The sequence below is a fragment of the Diadema antillarum genome, unplaced genomic scaffold (assembly GCF_040938485.1).
Source record: "Diadema antillarum isolate AM-2024a unplaced genomic scaffold, OU_Dant_1.0 scf00000116, whole genome shotgun sequence".
Taxonomy (NCBI): Eukaryota; Metazoa; Echinodermata; class Echinoidea; order Diadematoida; family Diadematidae; genus Diadema; species Diadema antillarum.
The window spans coordinates 618,594-638,024 of NW_027271005.1; the positions used below are offsets into that span (position 1 = coordinate 618,594).

The 19,431-nt window shown below is 37.5% G+C and overlaps 1 protein-coding gene across 1 annotated transcript; it reads left to right on the forward strand.

Moving 5' to 3' along the window:
* Positions 1–5,716: 5,716 nt before the first annotated feature.
* On the forward strand, positions 5,717–18,104 carry LOC139719894 (monocarboxylate transporter 5-like). Its single transcript, XM_071631279.1, has 4 exons — positions 5,717–5,936; positions 9,287–9,427; positions 13,222–14,088; positions 17,944–18,104. Exons 1-4 carry the CDS (start codon positions 5,717–5,719, stop codon positions 18,102–18,104), a joined length of 1,389 nt encoding a protein of 462 aa, XP_071487380.1.
* The last annotated feature ends 1,327 nt before the right edge of the window (positions 18,105–19,431 follow it).

Sequence of the window (19,431 nt, forward strand, 5' to 3'; positions counted from 1 at the left end):
CATGAAAATTTAACAGAAAAATGTGTGAAATTCCTTCATCACTGTCCGTTACCAATTTTTTTTTTTTTTTTTTTATCCGATCATCCGCGAATTTACCTTTGAATATGCAAATTTGATAATGTTTATCTGACTATCGCCGTGCAACAGCCTATATCAATACGCTTCAGGTGGACACAAAGAGATTCTAAAATCTCTTTGGGTTGACAAACAGCAATGACATAATTTTGGTATAAAGATGACATAGAGATGGCAACTGCATTTTCAAATTCAGAAACACAATTGAAAATTCTGCCAACCAATTTGTAATCTGCGGCAACAGGTTGGGACCCATTCAAATCACAATGTAATCTCTATCTTTTAGCCTTCCTATAATAGGTCTACCTGCTTTAAACACTGAAACGGTATAATGCAATTCTTCGTGTACAGTAATTCATATCTAATTTGTAAGTCCTGTCATTTTCATTGAAACTCGAGGTTTACTCAGTGTGCTCTGTAGTCATGCTTCAATGCAAATGTGGAATGAAATAAAGCATGCAGCGCATTTAACTGAACCACTTGCTTACATTTGATTAAGTGTGCGTCCAGGAAGTTCTGTTTTGATTTCAGGGATCTTGTACTTCATGCTCTTCACCAAAGTGCATGTTTTGATAGCCTTTACCTCCTGAAAATTCATGTGAACAGCTACTACTATCTCATCATTTTGTCCAGGTATGTATTTCGATCCATAACACAAACATTACCAAGATTCACGGATTGCACTACATTGCACTTCGTTAAGCTAACAACCTACAGTATACAATATTTGACTGCACTGTAATGAAGAGTTAACTTTAGTCTTGTCAATTTGAGATCAAACTTGCGGCAAAAACCCTACAGATGATGATAAGAAAATGAGCTTTTTAATCTAAAGTTAAAGGATGATTTTGGTTCGGCAATAATGAACAAACATTTTCTTTTCCCCTATTTGTTGATAGACTTACTTTAAAGGACCGGACAAGTCCACCTTTATATTGTACATGTGGATTGAGTGAATGCAGCAATATTAGTAGAACACATCAGTGAAAGTTTGGGGAAAATTGGACAATCCGTTCAAAAGTTATGAATTTTTAAAGTATCTGCGTAGTCACTGCTGGATGAGAAGACTACTACAGTGTGTGATGTCATATGCGTACAACCATATAAAGAAAATAAAAAGAGAATTTCACAAAACTTTACTTTTTGAATAAAGTGCACATTTCTTCGACTTGTTACTGACATATGTTAAGGGTAATATTATTCCCTCTACCTTCTGGAAGAGAGAAGTCAAGTGTTCTTTTGCTATGCGAGAAAAAGTGAAAATATGTTGAATTTTCTTTATTTTTTCTTTATATCGTTGTACTCATGTGACATCACAAGCTATAGTAGTCTTTTCATCCAGCCTTGAGTGAGCAGAAACTTCAAAAATTCATAACTTTTGAACGGATTGTCCGATTTTCCTCAAACTCTCAATGATGTGCTCTACTAATGTTGCTGCATTCACTCAACCCACATGTTTATGAAGGTGAACTTGTCCTTTAAGATGTCTAAAAATGGCGCTAACTCTTCACGTATATTACAGTGCGCTACTGCTTCCATACGTGAAAAGGAAACTCAAATATGCATAAATCACAAATCATTTTCCTTTTTTTGGTAAGGACATGCAAAATTTCACACACAGTCACACACACAATTTACTTATTTCCCCGACAAAAACGGAGAAAGAATAGTTTTTATTAATCCTATGATTGTTACCCGTGATTGTTCGCATATTGCAGCGCATGAAGAATTGGATCGCAAACTTATTAAGCACCATTCTTAACGTATACTTCAAATCAATACATTTATTTTCATTCTTCTTGTTTTCCAACAAAACATAACACAAGATTAAACAGGTATTACATCATAAACAAAAACATTTGCCTTTGCAATGAATAAATGATATCGATAAACGTAAGAGCGCATACTGGCAAAAAAAATAATACAAAGTCATGCTTCAGTTGAAAAAAAAAGAAAGAATAGAGAGGTCCACTAAAAAGCAAAGCTTGTATATTATTGTGAACCACTCATAAAACTTATGAATTACTTATTTACAAACACTTGTGAAAATATGATACACGACAGGACGGGACAAAACAGAAGAAACACAACAACATGACACAACTTGCCAGAATAGATGAAAAACATGGAAGGAAAGAAAGAACAAGAGAGAATGAAAGAATGCCCACACGCTGAACTAGGGAAATGGAACAGGGGATGGTAGAGTATGTGCTTCATAGAGTTAGCGCTGATGCAGCTGTACAAGGATGGTGATGGCTACTTCATTGTGTAATAATGAATTCAGTGATTGAATGATTGGTGGATGGATGATGAACCCTGAGGTTGACGAAATCTATAGCTGATAAAAAAAAAAAAAAACATATCAGAGAGGATTTAATAGAAAAGATTTCAACTTGCGCTTAAAAAAATACAAAGATGGGGAATTCTTTATTTCACAGCTTAGTGAGTTCCAAAATCTCGGACCGGCGTATTAAGTGTATTCTGAGCCAATAAAGTTCTCATGAGGGGTAAATGAAACTCATTAGATTGTCTAGTGGGATAATCATGAAAAGACTGGTTCGTGGGAACATTTGAATTGAAAATACTGGGAAGTGCATTTACATTGTAATTAAACCGTAATTAAATTACAGTTTAATTACAATGTAAACTACTCTAAATCAAGTCTACCGTCAAATAGAGGGAAAACAATTTTTTTTTACTCTTGTTTCTTTAGTTGCAAAAAAAAAAGTTACGATTCTAAAATATCTCATGTTTTCTTATATTTTCTGTGTTTTTCTAAAGTTTGATGATAAATATTTCAAAATGACAAGAATAGAGTTCATACGTTTTGCCATTAAACTCTTCACATAGTGCAATCTATGAGTTATTGTCATTGATTTCGCTCGAACCATGCATGTACTTTGGCAAACGGTCTTCGATTTCCTGTATTCATCGAGAAGTCAAGGTTATTGAAACACACACTTTCTTCACTGGCACTGCGTAAAAGCTTCACCAAAGCACAAACTGACTAAGCAATTTGTACTGTTTGTACAGTTCGTCGTCGTCGTCGCAGCATACTAGTACTCTAATTGTCAGAGCGTAGCTTCCCTCACGGCAGCATGATACAAACGTCTGTTTTGAGCCATTCTGGTTGCTTTCTCCATAGAATCAAATGTCTCCCTCACCGTTCTGTCCCATCTATATCTTGGTCTCCCTCTACTATACGCATTTCAGGGAATTGGGCCATAAGGACTCTCAGTGTCTCATAATACGACATCATTCGTGTATAACATACTTTATATTGTATTGGAAAAAATTCTTTATCAGACGAGTGTAAGAGAAATGAAAAAAAAAATTGTATCACTTTGGATTATGTCAACTTTTTCTTTTCTCTTCTTTGTGATGATGGAAATAAATAAACTATTGAATTGAATTGAAAAAAATATGCCCAAGATATCCCAGCTTCTGTTTCTTTACATACTTCAATAGCCAGTCAATCGGTACATTGAGTACCTTTCTGATGTCTTCATTTGTTCGTCGTTCCACCCCCGGGACTCTCAAAATTCTGCGATAACATTTTATTTTCTAATGCACAGATTCTTTTCTCATCTGCCTTCCGTAGAACCCAAGCTTCGGATGCGTAGGTTGCAATTGGGAAAATGCAGGCTCTGAGAACTCAGAGTTTTGTCTCCTTGTCTTGTCCTTGCCACAGCTTCTTCATGGCATTCAATGCCTTCAAACCCATAGCTAGTCGGCTTTTAATTTCCCTGCTGTTATCACCATTTTGCTGCATTCTCACCCCAAGATACTTGAAGTTGTCAACCTCCTCCAGTATTGAACCATCAGTGCTAACTCTTTCATCATTTCCCCTCTTCTCTTTAGCCATTGACATAACTTTTGTCTTTGATGCGTTCATTTTCAGACCATATGAGTTGCTTAGTAAGGACAGCATGAATGGGCAGAAAACACATGCACCTGCTTTCCAATAGCATGTAGATCTAGTTCACATAGCTTTATAATGAAGACCACTTCACTTTTTCAAATACATCGTACCTCAAAAACAACCTTCAAGATGATAGGGCCTACAGTACAATGACCTCTGTCTGCACATGCTCAATCTTCTGTTCTGTGAACTGGTCTATTGAATACTTTATGACTTGAAAGGACACCGGGAATGGAAGGACGATATTGGAGGGAATGGGCACCGTTTCATGAAAGTTATCAGCCTTGACAATCAGTCTTTGACAACTTTAGTAAATTCCTCGGAGCTGCGCATATTATGCCGGGCTGGGGTTGTTTATGCCTCTTCATACCGGAGGAAATTCCCTTGTGTTTCGTTTAAGTTTGGAAAAAAAATGCCTCGAACGTAGCGCCAAGTTATCTCTTTTCAAAGATTCTTCCTTGCATGCTATACGTCGGCGTCACGTCATGTTGCGTTGGTGGTGTTCCCCCTGCGTTTGTTGCGCTCGCAGACGTCGTCTGTGCAGCTGCGATCCCGATTGTTGTGTCCGAGCAGATTACCTACGTCTCCGTCACATATATGATTCATTTACTCATGCTTTCTTAAAAAAAAACAGGGTAGGGACATTCAGCTTGTCAACTGCTTTTTAACCGTTGCGTCTGTATTAGGCCACATTAAAATGCATACAAAGGCAAAATGACGGGTAGTTAACGGGTCACAGAATCAATGCATACAATGGCATATTACTGACGTCATTGTAAAGCAGTTAGCAAACTGGATATGCTTATCAGAATGGGTATATAGGCCTACACACATACACACACACGCACATGCACTCACATATATTTGATTGATTGATTTTATTTCCGCAAAACAAAAAATAATTATGTACATCACTTCTTATTGAATTATACAACGAAATTATCACAAAAGTACATGAAACCGCGGCTGGATATATAAATTTATATAGGCCTATATAATACATACTAGTATATATATTATATACATATGTGCACACACACACATATATATATATATATATATAATATACATATTCAATAAATATATGTATATATATATATATATATATATATATATATATTAACGTATATGTATATTGTGCAGAAATAAACCGTTGGTGAATACAGCATGAATGAACTTTGTTTCAGTTTTGTTTCTTACTTTGTTATCGTAATATCATCTCGCCAACACGTGGACCGCCTACTCAATATATATATATATATATATATATATATATATATATATACCTGTATATATATATATATATATATATATATATATATACGTGTATATATATATATATATATATATATATATATATATATATTCAAGTCAGGGAAGCGTAAAATGGGTCTGGGGCGATCATGCAGACAATGCCACGTCAATAATAGTTCTCGCTACGCTCTAAGCATGCTGCAGCAATCCCCACTGCCTCCGGTCATCTGACCTTTGACGCAGAGAGAACCACAGGGAGTAGCGTTGGGTATAAGTTTACTCTACTGAGTTAGACAATAATTTATTATTGTAGAACCATGGGCAACATGTTATAGTCTGCCCCATAGGTAGAACACGCGCAGGTCATAATTCTTCTCCACAGAAACTCGACTAGTGCAGTGAGCACGAACTTGTTTACTTCAGTATAGATGGACTACATAGTATATAGGCCTACTGGCTCCTATCATGGCTTCGCCCAGGTCTGTGAGGAATGGCAAAATGAGGGACTCTTCCGATCCATGGAGATACGTCATGGTCCTGAACAAGTTCTTGGTAAATTTCCTTGAAGCTGGACTTATTAAATGTTTTGGGGTGCTCATTGCGGATATGGTCACTCAATTTGACAGCAATTACAAGACTATGGCGTTCATTTGTAGCTTGCCAGCTACTATGCAGAGTTTGTTATGTAAGTATTCATATTATTGCAACTGATTGACAAATTGGCCTATATCGACGTGAATGAATATGTATATATACGTATACGTGAAGTTAATATACGTATATAAAATATATATTTACGTCAATGTAGGACAATTATTTTGTCAAGTAGTTGCAATGAAAACATGTCGACGGAAGAATTTCATGAATTTGAATAATCATTCATATTGTTTCCAATTTTACTTGGGATGTAGAATCATTGGCAATTATAGTACATCCCCTTTTTAGCAGTCGTATTTTAATCTTACCGACTGCCATCATGACAAATAAGACACATAGAGTATAAGATGTTTGATATTATGGACTATCACGTCAAAAGGAAATACTTTTTATGTGATGTGATAATGGATTATAGCAGGGCAACTCATAATTTCAGACAGTTTTCTGATCATAGAAAACAGTAAAGTTGGAAGGTGCTCATAATGTCGGTATAGATATAACAGGGGTTGGAATCTGCCCCAACACCCCCCCCCCCCCCCCATCTCAGCCATCTGTGGCGCGGTCGCGACGAAATTTGGTATGCGCGACACCCATTTCGAAATGCAAGATTAAGTCTTATAGAGTTTGAAATTAGCAACTAGTAATTTGAATTAATCGATTAGGCGAATTTAGCTCAAGATCTTATTCTATCCTGTTAAACACTAAAATCTAAAGTACTGGGAGTCTATACAGCGCATATTATTGTTTTAAAGGAAACCAAAACCCAAAGAGAAATGTGGATTGACTGAAAGCAGCAACATTAGAAGAACATTATAAGTGAAAGTTTGGGGAAAATCGAAAAATCAATGCAAAAGTGGTATTGCATCAGCTGGATGAGAAGACTATTAGAGGCTATAACGTCATAATGTGGACAACAATATAGAAAATATAAAGGGAATTTCACACAAAAAAAATCATTTTCATGAAAATTACACATTGCATCAACTTAATAATGACATTATGTGAGTGGTAGCAATAATTATTATTCCCCTTGCTTTCTGAAAGCTGTTAGTCAAGCGCTCTTTCATATGCTAGAGAACTTATTTTTTTTGTGGAATTCCTTTCATATTTTCTTAATGTTGTTGTCCAAACATGGCGTCATAACATTTAGTAGTCTCCTCTTTCAGCGATTCAAACACCAAAACTTCAAAAATTTATAACTTTTACATCGATCGTCCGATTTTCCTCAAAATTTCGCTGATGTGTTCTATATACTAATGTTGCTGCTTTCACCTAATCCACATTTTTCTTTAAGAGTTGGTTTCATTTCACATAATTATCCACTTATTTTTTTATCATAAAAAGTTCAGAATATCATTTCAATGATATTTTATTGTTTTGCAGAATTTGCTATGTGTTTTTTTTTTTTACCCTTTGGTGTTTTTCTTTTAATTCGTTACTTATCACATTTCTACCATATATATGATGAGCATAAAATCATCAGTCAGAGTCAACAAGAGTAAAAATAGTCAGGTTTATATGCGTTTCATGACCGAACACCTTGGCAACGTACACAAAATCACAAAATTGAGTGCATAGTTTATGGGGTGATATGCATTTCAGGAAATGGATGTGTCTTAGGTACAATATTACGCGCGGACATTGCAAATTTGGTCTCTAAAATTTGCGTGAGACTTATTAGAAAAAAGTAAAAATGTCTCATGACGAGTCTTTTCGCATTGCGAATTTTTGCGCGAAATCTGGGTGGCATGGGGGGGGGGGGGGAAGGCGGATTCCGCCCCTTGTCTTTTTAGAGTAAAATTGCACAGCTCGTGTATATTTTAGAAGTACATGTATTTAGCAAATTGTTGTGATGTTACTGTATCATCAGTATAGGCTTAAATAATGTTAAGTGTTAATCAACAGAGAAGTTCTGGTAAGTAAAAAGCCAAATAGTCTGTACGGTTAGTATTATAATAATGGGCACATAATCATAATGGGATAGTAAATGATAAACTGGTAAATCTTTACATCTTACATTTGCAATTAATAATGAGTTTATGGGATGTGTAGGCCTATGTTTATTTCACATGTAAGCGTAAGTACTATAGTAATTTCCTTGAGTAACTCAGATAACACATTGATGATTATAAGTGTGTGCTTGTTGTGTGAGCTGTGTGACTAATAATTCGTGGAAATATGACGATCAAGTGATATAATTTCGGTTTATTCTGCATTTATTAGGATGTGGTTGTCAAGTTATATTCGTGCTGTATTTCTGATATTAAAGGTAATTATTGTCTGCATTTACTGGGTAATATTCATGATTATGTGCAGTTACAGAACACAACGTATATATGCACATTAGGATCATGATGATGATAGTTGCATTTGAGCATTTAAATGCAATATTGATTAGACAATATACACACAGATAACGTTAGGAAAATTACCATTTGCAAAACGTATGAGTTACAAGATTTAGTGATGTGTAATTACACGTTCATAACCATTATGTAAAGAAGACGTTCGGTCAAGATTCTGGAATACATCAAGTGATGATATAAAAAAAAGCCCTATCATCAGTGGTATAAAAACAACAAACTGAAGTGGTTATTGTTCAAATCATATAAATAAACATATAAATAAAATGCATGAGAGTAATTTCATGGACCAGTATAATCAGTATTTGTTGGTAGGCCTATATACTTATCTTCTCTTTATCATTAGCCATGTCAATAGAATGTTCCCTGCATTTGAATGTCTCTACCAAAATGTCTTTCCTCTCTCCCTTCTCCTTTCACAACAAAGGTCCCGATTTTCGTTGTATTGTTGCATTTGTATCTTGTTCGTATTTCAGTGTGTCTTCGCTCATGTACTTGTCTTATCTTGCTCGTTTGTGCTGTTTAATTTAGTCTCGTCTCAGCTGGATTTATACGTTAAGTCGTATCAGCCCTATGAAATAATACTTATGTGTTTATGTATTCATGGTTGATTTTGTTAATTGTTCAAGGAACATGAACTGGGTTTGGTTACCATGGCATTCTTCTTTTTCCCCAATGTGCATTGCGTATCGTAACTGGGGAACCAACAATCTACAAGCTTTGTTTTTCAGTGGGTCCTACATCTCCATCCTCCTTTATTTTTCCCTTTTAATGAATATTTTATTATCCCCTTCTAAAACATAATGAACCCCTTTTTATTGATTACTTGTGTTGAAATTTCTTAACTTTCATTACATAGCGCGTATAAATATATGTTACTGATTATTTTGAGATTGGAGAAAAATAAAAAAGTGAACTTGAACTTGAAACATGAACTCCCCAGTTGTACAGTGTATATACTGAAGCAGCCACACTTACTTTGTGATTATAATTATACTCTCTGTCCCTTACGCAGGTCCGCTGGTGTATTTCATGATGAGGCTGGTAAACATGAGAATTCTGACCGTCGTGGGCAGCATTCTGTGCTCCGTGCCCTTGGTTTGCGCCTCCTTTGTTGAGAATCTCTTTCTCATTGGCGTCCTGATGTTCATGACAGGTGAATGATAGCAAGGCCAATCAAACAGCTTTACAAAATGGACTTTAGAATCTGATTGGTCACTTGTCATGCATTGATATACAAATGATGCACAGGACAGAGTGGATCGGTGAGAATTGGATGCGCGAGTTTAACTTTGGAACTGTTTAAACCCGCGAGAGCAGCGAGTGGGTTTTAGACTGTTCCAGAGTTAAACGAGAGCATCCAATTCTCACTGATCCACGAAATAGGCATGTCATCCTTTGTGTTAAAAAATGGACCCGCAAATTCATGAAATACAACCATTTTCCCCATCATGCGTCCGGTACACTTGCTACACTAAATTTTACAGGACTCCTAGCCGTGGGTTCGGATTTTACCGGACGCATGGCTCAATGTGAATCAGTAAAAAAAAAAAAAAAAAAAACATGCATGACAATATTTATTGACCAATCAATTTGCAGAAATTCTAAAGCCCATTTTATAAATTTTACTGATCCATACCGAGCCATCAGTCTTGTACAGTGTTGTACAGTGCGTATCAAAAAAAAAAAAAGGTAATCCAACTTTGGAGGGCTACTATTTCATAATCATCAGCTATTGAGAACACACTGTTAGTTGTGAGGAAAGGGGAACTCTTCCTCTTTCCATTGATACCTATATTTGTTGATAAATATCATGCATGACTGAGCACATGAACTTTAAAGACAACAATGACAAATTGCACTTTTTCCAAGTTTGCATGTTATTGTGAAGGAACAATGCATGTCTCACTGCATGGATGAGATCTGTCAATGAAAGTGGCCAAAGAGGCCAGCCTGTACAAATGCAGATTTGCACTTAGGGTTTGTGTTTAGGGTTTTCTCCTAACCTTTTATGGTTCATAACCTTTAAGATGGCCACCTGTTGGATAACTAAAGTCACTCCCACAGAGGCCAATCCACATAATCCATTTTCTCTGTTCATATTCAACACATAGCTCGCAGTGACAAACCATGTCTTAAATGTGAAGAGAGAAAAATGGATAATGGTTTAGCCTTTATGGGAAGGACCAAGTTTTCAACAACGTGGCCATGTTGAAGGCTAGGAACCATAAATTGTTAGAAGAAACCCTGAACACGAACCTGCAGTCTTGCAGGCTGGCCTGGTGATTCGACCACCTCCTTTGACAGATCTCATCCATGCATTGTTCCTTCACAGTAACACACAAACTTGGAAAACGTGCAATTTGTCATTGTTGTCTTTAAAGTTCATGTGCTCAGTCATGCATGACATTTGTCAACATAAATATATATCAATGGAAAGAGGAAGAGTTCCCCTTTCTTCTCAACCAACATTGCACTCTCCATAGCCAACAATTATAAAATAGTAGCCCTCCAAAGTTGGATTACCTTTTTTTGATACGCACTGTATAGTGTACCAGACGCATCAATGAGGGAAATGGTTGTATTTCATGAATTCCGGGCCCATTTTATAACGCAAGATGATGGACAGGCCTATTTCGTGGATCAATGAGAATTGGATGCTCTCGTTTAACTTTGGAACGTTCTAAAACTCATGAGCGCAGCGAGTGGGTTTAAACAGTTCTAAGTGATCCATTCTGTCCTGTGCACCGTTAATGTTAATGAACACGCGCCACGCGCCTTTATAAAGGTCAAAACGCGTGATGACAGTAAAGCCAGTCTCAAAGTTTAAGCGATATTCCGCTTTATGCTCAGTAAAGAAGCAATTTCATACAAACAAGTAGAAATTTCATTAAAATCGGATAAAAGGGAAACGAAAGAGTTGGTATGGAATTACGAAAGAATGGTGTCGGTCACAAAAAACATGTGTTAGTTATACGACGTGAAAATGATAGTCATTTCCCATTTCGTCTCGCGCACATTATATGAAAATAACTTAAAAAGATTAACTAAGTAATTATTTTCTTTTGTTTATAAATGAACAAAAATAAGATGTATTGTTCACATTAATTTACTTCATAGAGTACTGATCATGTAGCAAAGATGTAGTATCATGGTGGGTTGTAGCAAAGAATTAAAAGGTTTTTCTTTTTCAATTCAAATATAGTAATCGACAAGTACATACAGGGGTTACCAAAGGGCTATACCGGACTGCTTTGAACAGTAAACTTTAAAGGGGAAACCCACCTAAAAATCAACAAAGCGCTAAAGGAAAGAGCAATACACCTTAATAGAACGCTGTAAAAAAGAGAAGGAAGATACAGTATTTTGAAATTTCATTTTTTTTTTCGAAAAACATCTCTTGACCAGTCCTGAAGAATATTCAAATGAGCGAGTTGATAGTGTCACATGCCCTCACAATATACCATGTGTTATATAGTTCTATGAATTGTTTGTAGGAGATCATTTTGAAATAGCAAAAAGTATTTGAATTAGCTCATTCAGGTAAAAGCATATTTCCACATATCAGAGTTAACATTAAATTTTGTTCTTTCTTATTTTGGGTATAGGGGCTTAAGACAAATTTTATATCAATACAGCTGAAATATGAGATTTTTTACAGCCTATGCATTATCTAGGTAATGATTAGGCCCATATAGATGAAGTAATTTTACTGAATGGCTTTAATTCATGGATTACTATACGAATAATTTATGAGTTGTGAGTGCATAGGGCACGAATATCGCACGAGGCGTGAGATGAGCCACTGGTCTATTCAACAAGGCGCGTAGCGCCGCGTTGAATAGACCAGTGGCGAATCTCGCGCCGAGTGCGGTATTACGTGCCCCAATGCACGAACAAAATCATAAATTATTCGTTTTATACAACACCTTGTCCACAATCACAATACAAAATTAGTGACCGCCAACTCAGGAAGGCCCAAAAATAAATGTAACAATTAGGCAGAGAATTGTAAACCACCCTGTGTACTGCTTTCAAACACTCGTCATGATTCGACCACACAGTCACAGGAATCACGAACTCCGCAGGGTCTATACCCATTCTACGCTAACGTTAGATCGAGTTAGGCCTGACTGTTAGGTCGATCTGAGATGTCGGTAGATCTAGTAGTAGGTCTAGACTTTGTCTATTTCCGAAAATGATTTTGTATAAAAACACAGAAAAATAATCAAATTACGGTTTCGATCAACTTGAAATGAAGTCTTGATGTTGGGATCACTGTGGTCCACGTAGCAGATCGGAGTCAAAAGTAAAAACACAGCAGTAGGTGTAAAGGCCGCGATACATGCAACTAGCTAGGTAAAGTAACTGCGCGTACACGTTAACGTTGCAGTACTCGTACTCCGCCGCGCCTGGTCTGTGAGACTTACCGGCAGCGCAGCGCAGCCGGCCAGCACGTACACTGTACAATGTAGTTTGCTGGCGCTTTGCTACGGGTGTGAGCCACAGAACTCTGTGAGCGGCCATGCATTAGTAGCCCCCCGCGAAGCCGTGCTATAGTACCTTCGAGCCGTGCTATAGGCCCATGCCAGGGGCCTATTGTATGGCTGTCACTCTCAATGAGTTTGATAGGTATTTTCTATTGAATGTCATGTGACATGTTCTTGGCCAATCACAATTCGACATCATTCTGAGGTGTTGTATAACAGGGAATATTGCACTCATTATCTTCGATTCGTGCAATATTGACCATAGCTCGTGCAGGGATTCCCTGGTATCTCATTGATTTCCATCCTATCAGTGTATCTTATTATGAAGATATGATGTGAGGCATGTTGTTTTTTAATTCGTATATCTCCCTCTCTCTCTCTCTCTCTCTCTCTCTCTCTCTTTAATCCTTATAACTATTAGGTCTGGGGATGTGTATCACATATCTCGCTTTTATCATAGCGCTCAACGACTATTTCCCGGAGTCATTTATTTTCTACACTACGTTATCTACGTTCGGTGAAACCATTGGAGCCTTCTGTCTGCCTGTTATTGCGGAGAGATCCCTGGAGGCCTACGGTCTCTCCGGCGCATTCCTAATCTTGGGAGGAATATGCTTGAACGTTCTTCCCTGCGCTCTAACACTAAGACCACCAAGAGAATATTCAAGTGTCGACTCCCATTGCTCTGACACGGAGAAAAGTGATGTCATTATTACGTCAGCCGACGGACCGTCGTCTTCATCCACTGATAGCGACAGCGACTCACACTTCATTGACCAGTCAAAGAGTACTAATACATCGAACAACACGTCGTATCAAGAGAATGCTTCTGCTTCGCGGGGGAATATGATGGCAAAACTCAAATCATGCGTGTACTATGAAGAACCCTTGTACGCTTTGGTCTCACCCAGTTTCTTTCTGATGTATTATTTTTCGTATTCTTGGCTTCTTTTTCTAATCCCTAGAGCGGAATCCCTTGGGATCGAGAGTTCGCGGGCAGTGTTTCTCGCCAGCATCGCGGGTGTTGGAGGCATACTTGGTAAAATTGCACTGCTCATCATCATGCACGCCCAGCTCGACTTGAGCATCATGTTGGTTACCTGCTGTACAATTTGTGACATTACCATCTTCATCAACTCCTTGAGCACGGCATACCCTTACCAAGCAGTCATGGCCTTTATTCAAGGCGTCACCGTTTTCATGGCTAATGCAATGGGAGGGATACTCTCAAAGTCGACCATAACGAATGAAAAAAATATGCCGATTGCCCTCACGCTAATGGGATTCGCAAGTGGCCTCGGTATTCTTGTGGGAGACATGACTTCAGGTATCATTCCATGATAACTCGTGTTGAAATACATTTTAGGTAATAGGCCCTATATTGGCTTATAACCAGCAATGTTAGTAATAAAACGTTATATGCTATAGTGGGAATGGAGTGTAGTGGCGTATCGGGGGGGGGGGGGGGGCAAGGGGGGGGGGGGGGCACGTGCCCCGGTCGCCAATTCTTCAGGGCACCAAAAACGAAAAAAGAAACCGGAAAAAAAACACGAAGAAGAAGAAGAAGAAGAAAAAAAAAACTCGGGGGGGGGGGGGGAGAAAACTAAATTTATAGCGAGCGCAATTTTATACTTATGTAAAAAATGTATGTGAAAGAAAAAGAAGATAAGAGATAAACGTGATGATGACGCAGACAAAATGACAATGTCTATTGTGTTCACACATGTCATTTTATATTTAGCAGGCAAAATGTTACACGGAGCAGCGAGCGGCTGCAATTTCTTTCGTACTGAAGCGAACCCCCCCCCCCCCCACAAATCAAGCAAGATAAGAACAAAATGTGATGATGACACGGAAATATGCAAATTTCGGCTCACTCGCTCGTATCAATTTAGAGTATTTTTTTCAAGTCCTCAGTTTGTTTGTATAAATCGTGATCTATCAGGCCGTCACTATATTTTGATTAGAATTGTCAGATTTGATAAGCAAAAAAAAAAAAAAAAAAAAAATGACAAGAACTCCATGTTTTGTAAGCTGAAATACAAAATTTTTCGGCTCGCTCACCAAAATTTATCAAAATATATTACATTTAAATCATCCCTAAAAGACCCCTTTTAAGTGCTTGAAAAAAGCATATCACGTGGACTTTTTAAAAGTCCCTATCGGGATGGGGTTGGGGTTGAACACTTTTTCAGAAATTAGGGGCGCAATTTTCGCGCTTGCCCCGGGCGCCGTTTTCCCTATACGCCACTGATGGAGTGGCAGTAAGAGGGAAGGAGGACTTCTCAAAGTAGAGCAAAGAACACTGCTATTGTAAATGGAAGGTGTAAAGAGACAATCATCACATAATGAATACACAGGTAATAGCTTGCGCCATGTTGTGATGACGCTAATATTTCATTTTATATTTTGGATCAAAAATTTGTCTTCCATTGATTGGTTAAAAGAGCTTCACATGATTATAGGTATTTTGAACTATTTTAGAGTGTCGGTGTGTTTGACACTCCATGAAGTACTATTTGCAAAATGACGTCACTTTTATGACGACATTTTGCAAATAGTATATACTATTTGCAAAATGATGTCACAATCACCCTTCTTTACAATCAAGTGTTAGTGTACCCGTCAGCGTCCGGTCCCGAATTCTAGTGTTCAGGTTTGCAGCGGCCATACGAGCGATTGGATACATGCGACGGGCAAGTCTGGCGGTGCCACGGCTACTACGTTTTTCAATTTCCGATCTCTCGCACTGTTGCGTATTGCAGGCGCTGCGCTGCCGCCGCAGTGCGGCTAAGCCTAGGGCCTATATAAAATGATTTTCACTTTTTATTCAAATTTTTGATCCAAAATATAAAACAAATATAATTTGCCTAGTTTCGAGTTTCTTGTGAAAATTATGGGCCTCGGTGACTCCAAACTAGTACTATTCACTTCGGGGCTGCGCCCCTCAGTGAATAGTACTAGTTTGGAGTCACCTCTGCCAATAGTTTTAACAAGAAACTCTCAAGGCCAAGTATATTTGTATAATATACACTACAGGTAATAGCTTGCGCCATGTTGTGATGACGCTAATATTTCATTATATACACTACAGTAGCTGATTGCCATACGTCACTGGATTGACAGTTACTTGCCTAGTATTGATCATAAATCTAATTTTAGTTACGCGTACACTCTGAATTCGTTTGATTGAAAAGTAATCTAATAAGGCAATGAAGAGGGACAAATCCACATAAGATTAAATTTTTTAGTCTAATTGATTTAGAAACTAAATCCATTAGATTTGAAATTAATAATCTTATTTGGATTTGTCCCTCATCATGGTCTATTAGATTACTTATTAATCCAACGAATTTATTTCAGCCGTTACACAATTTCTTGCTTTTTATATCGTGAGTCAGTCTAGCTTTTCATATCAACTTGTTACGATTTCTGATGAGCTGTAACACATTATCATTAATTTATGAAAATTCCTTATAAAACGTTCACGTTTCAGGGTAGCATTATCGTCTCTTGCTTTCAAAAGTTCTCTCTCAAAAGCAGAGTACGCAGTGCTGACATGAGTGGCATTATACACACAGTCCCAGCGCAATTTACTTCTTCTGCATATTCAACAATATCCACTTTTTTGTTATTACTGCTAACTTTATGTGTGAGTGTTCTTCACACATTATTTGCTGACCACAAGATTATACAGAAAATCATATTAAAATCACTTAATGAGACTGAAATAACATCTACCTTTCCAACTCTATTCAAATTATTTACCACACATATAGACCAAACAACAAGAAGTACCAACAGTGACTTGTTCGGATGAAGATACAACTTGAATTAATCAGAAAGCTTCTTTCAAGTCATTCAGATGTTCACTTTGTCGGGACTGGTAACCTGCAAGTATTTTACAATTCAAATCACCTAATAAGACAATGATATCATCATGCTGTAAATCGTCCAGTTTCAGTGAACAGATTCAAACAAATGAAACATTCCAGCATTAGCGTTTGATGGTCTTTACCACGCGATAATCACAGTTGAATTTACATTCCCAAAGATTCATTACATGTAACTCTTATTTTGTTTATATAACCAATTGATTTTATATCATATATATATATATATATATATATATATTGCTGTTTCTCCACTTATGCGATTTCTATCTTTTCTAATTACATCATACAAATCAAATTTCAATTTCTGTTTTAAATATCTCATATTTTTATTTCGAGTCATCACATCAATATCAGACAAATGTATGATTTTACGTATTTCATCACTATTCTTGGTTAATGACTATACACGTATATTCAAATGATATAATTTCAATCCTTTTGCAGCTCTCAGAGAATGAAGTTGTGATTCTTTTGGTTTAGAGCTGTCGACGTCACTTTGTATTTCAGGTTCCTTTGTTTTCATATCACCATGACCTGGTATTTAGGCTATGTGGCATCGATTTCCTATCCAGTTATTATCATTTCAGGCGCGGTGATACGGTGCAATTAGCTCCGCTAAAAGACACAAAAGCTTTTGAAAACGTAACGGTCATCTAAGCACTGTGCGCAGCGAAGGGCAAAAATTCCGAAAACCTCCGCGTATCCCCCTTATTTTACTATCACATTCCTTGAAACCTCACATATGGATTTGATATTGGTATATTCTTCTCCATAGGAATTTTGGGCGAAAATGCTGGTGCATCTTTTGAGATATTTGTATTTTCTCTTTGAGTCGATTTTGGGAAAGGCTGATAGAGCACACACAAAAAGTGTGACGTGGCATCCAAATCGGAGCACTGATAGAGGGCGCCATCACCACAAACTGTTCTGTCTTACATGTATACATGAAGAGTTTGTTCGCAAAAACCGATAAGTCCATTTTTAAAGATTTTGAAGTCGTAAAGTCTCTGTCGTAAAGTACAAAACGATACCTTTTAAATGATATATTGGTCACTACATATAAAGGTACATTTTTGAAGTTATGGTCAAAAGAAGCAAAAATTTTCTTATTATTTTCTTTATTTTTCTCGACCTTTAATTGCAAATATCTCCATTTGGCAAATATGGACTTATCGGTTTTTGCGAATAAACTCTTCACACGTAGAATGACAATCCATACACCTCCTTGTGTACCAAGTCTGAATAAGATCTTTCAAAAGCTTTTTGAATCGTTCACTGTCTCTCAGCGTCTTTCTTTGCTACTTCCCAAGGTCACATCTACGACGTCACACAGTCCTACCAAGTCGTCTACAATATGTTGGGACTTCTCCTTTTGGTGGTCATCATCAACCTGACGGTATTCCTGATCTTCCGCTTCAGGGCCAAGAAGCAGCGAGGCGACCGATAGGCGAACATACCCATTTTGATATCCCTGTGGGGTTTGTCTTTGCAACTCTCTTACCTGCTAATGATTATCTAAAAAGACACGTGTATATTCAGAAAAACTAACATAGTTGTGTTTTATATACACCACAAAATTGATGATTTTTTCCCCCTCATATCTGAGTTCTTCCGATTGAATGTTAATGTAATTAGTCTGAAAAGGTAGGCTTCCTTTTCACCATTCCGTATTTCGTTGAAAGATGTTACCTTGTCAATCTCACCTAATCACCTCCATGACTTCGTTTTAAACTGATATCATTTTTTAAAATTAATTTTCCCGTATTTTTCTTTATATTGTTATCTTTGTTGATTGTATAAAGAGACAGGGCTCGGGCTACAGTCCACTTCATTTACAGGTGTGAGGCTTTTTTTTGGGGGGGGGGGGAAGCAAAAGATCACAGGTCAAAGGTGAAGTGAAAGTGCTAAAATTTCCCTTTTTTCCTCCGAACCTCGGAAACGGGTCAAGATACCAACATGAGGCTTTTTTTTTTTGAAGGGGGGGGGGGGTTCAATAACACATATGCATATACTACGTGGTAGTGGTCTTTTAATGAATTTTCCGGCCAAAAGGGTCAAAGATCAGGTTTAAATGCTGAAATGCTACTATTTGATGCTGACATTACTAGTATACCTCAGAGATACCTTAACGATTACTTCATGCAAAAGCTTGATAAAACTGGGTGGATAGATAATGCACAATTACTCTGTAGAGAAAGAGTTTGTCCATGGGTTCAAAGGTCAAGGAAAAACGTTAAAAGGTCAAAATTTCCTCCATATGAGTATCTGTCCATGATACCTTCATCACGCATTCATTCCCAAAGTTGCTATCAATGTTTGGTACAATTACAGACATTGGAATGCACCTTTCTGTCGACTGAGCATAACTGGCATGTTTCCATTGCATGTTAAACATGATTAATACAAGATATTACTGTGGGGCTTTTTTACACGTACAGAGTTGCTTAATTTGAGACACGATTAAACCCAGGGGCGGCGCAGCCGTGGGGGCCGTGGGGCCTCGGGCCCCCACACTTTTTGTGCACCATACAAAGGAATACATAAGGTGTCATCACTTTGGGCCCCCACACTTTTTTCAACCCGGAAGTACGTAAGAGGCACTAAAATGGGAGGGGAGAAAATGAGCTGAGGACCTTTTTTTTTTTTTTTTTGCTTGTCAGCTGAAGAAACCCGGAAGTGGACGGGGAGAGATGAGCTGAGGACCTTTTTTTTTTTTTGTTTTGTTTTGTTTGTTTGTTTGTTTGTTTTTTTTTTGCTTGTCAGCTGAAGAAACC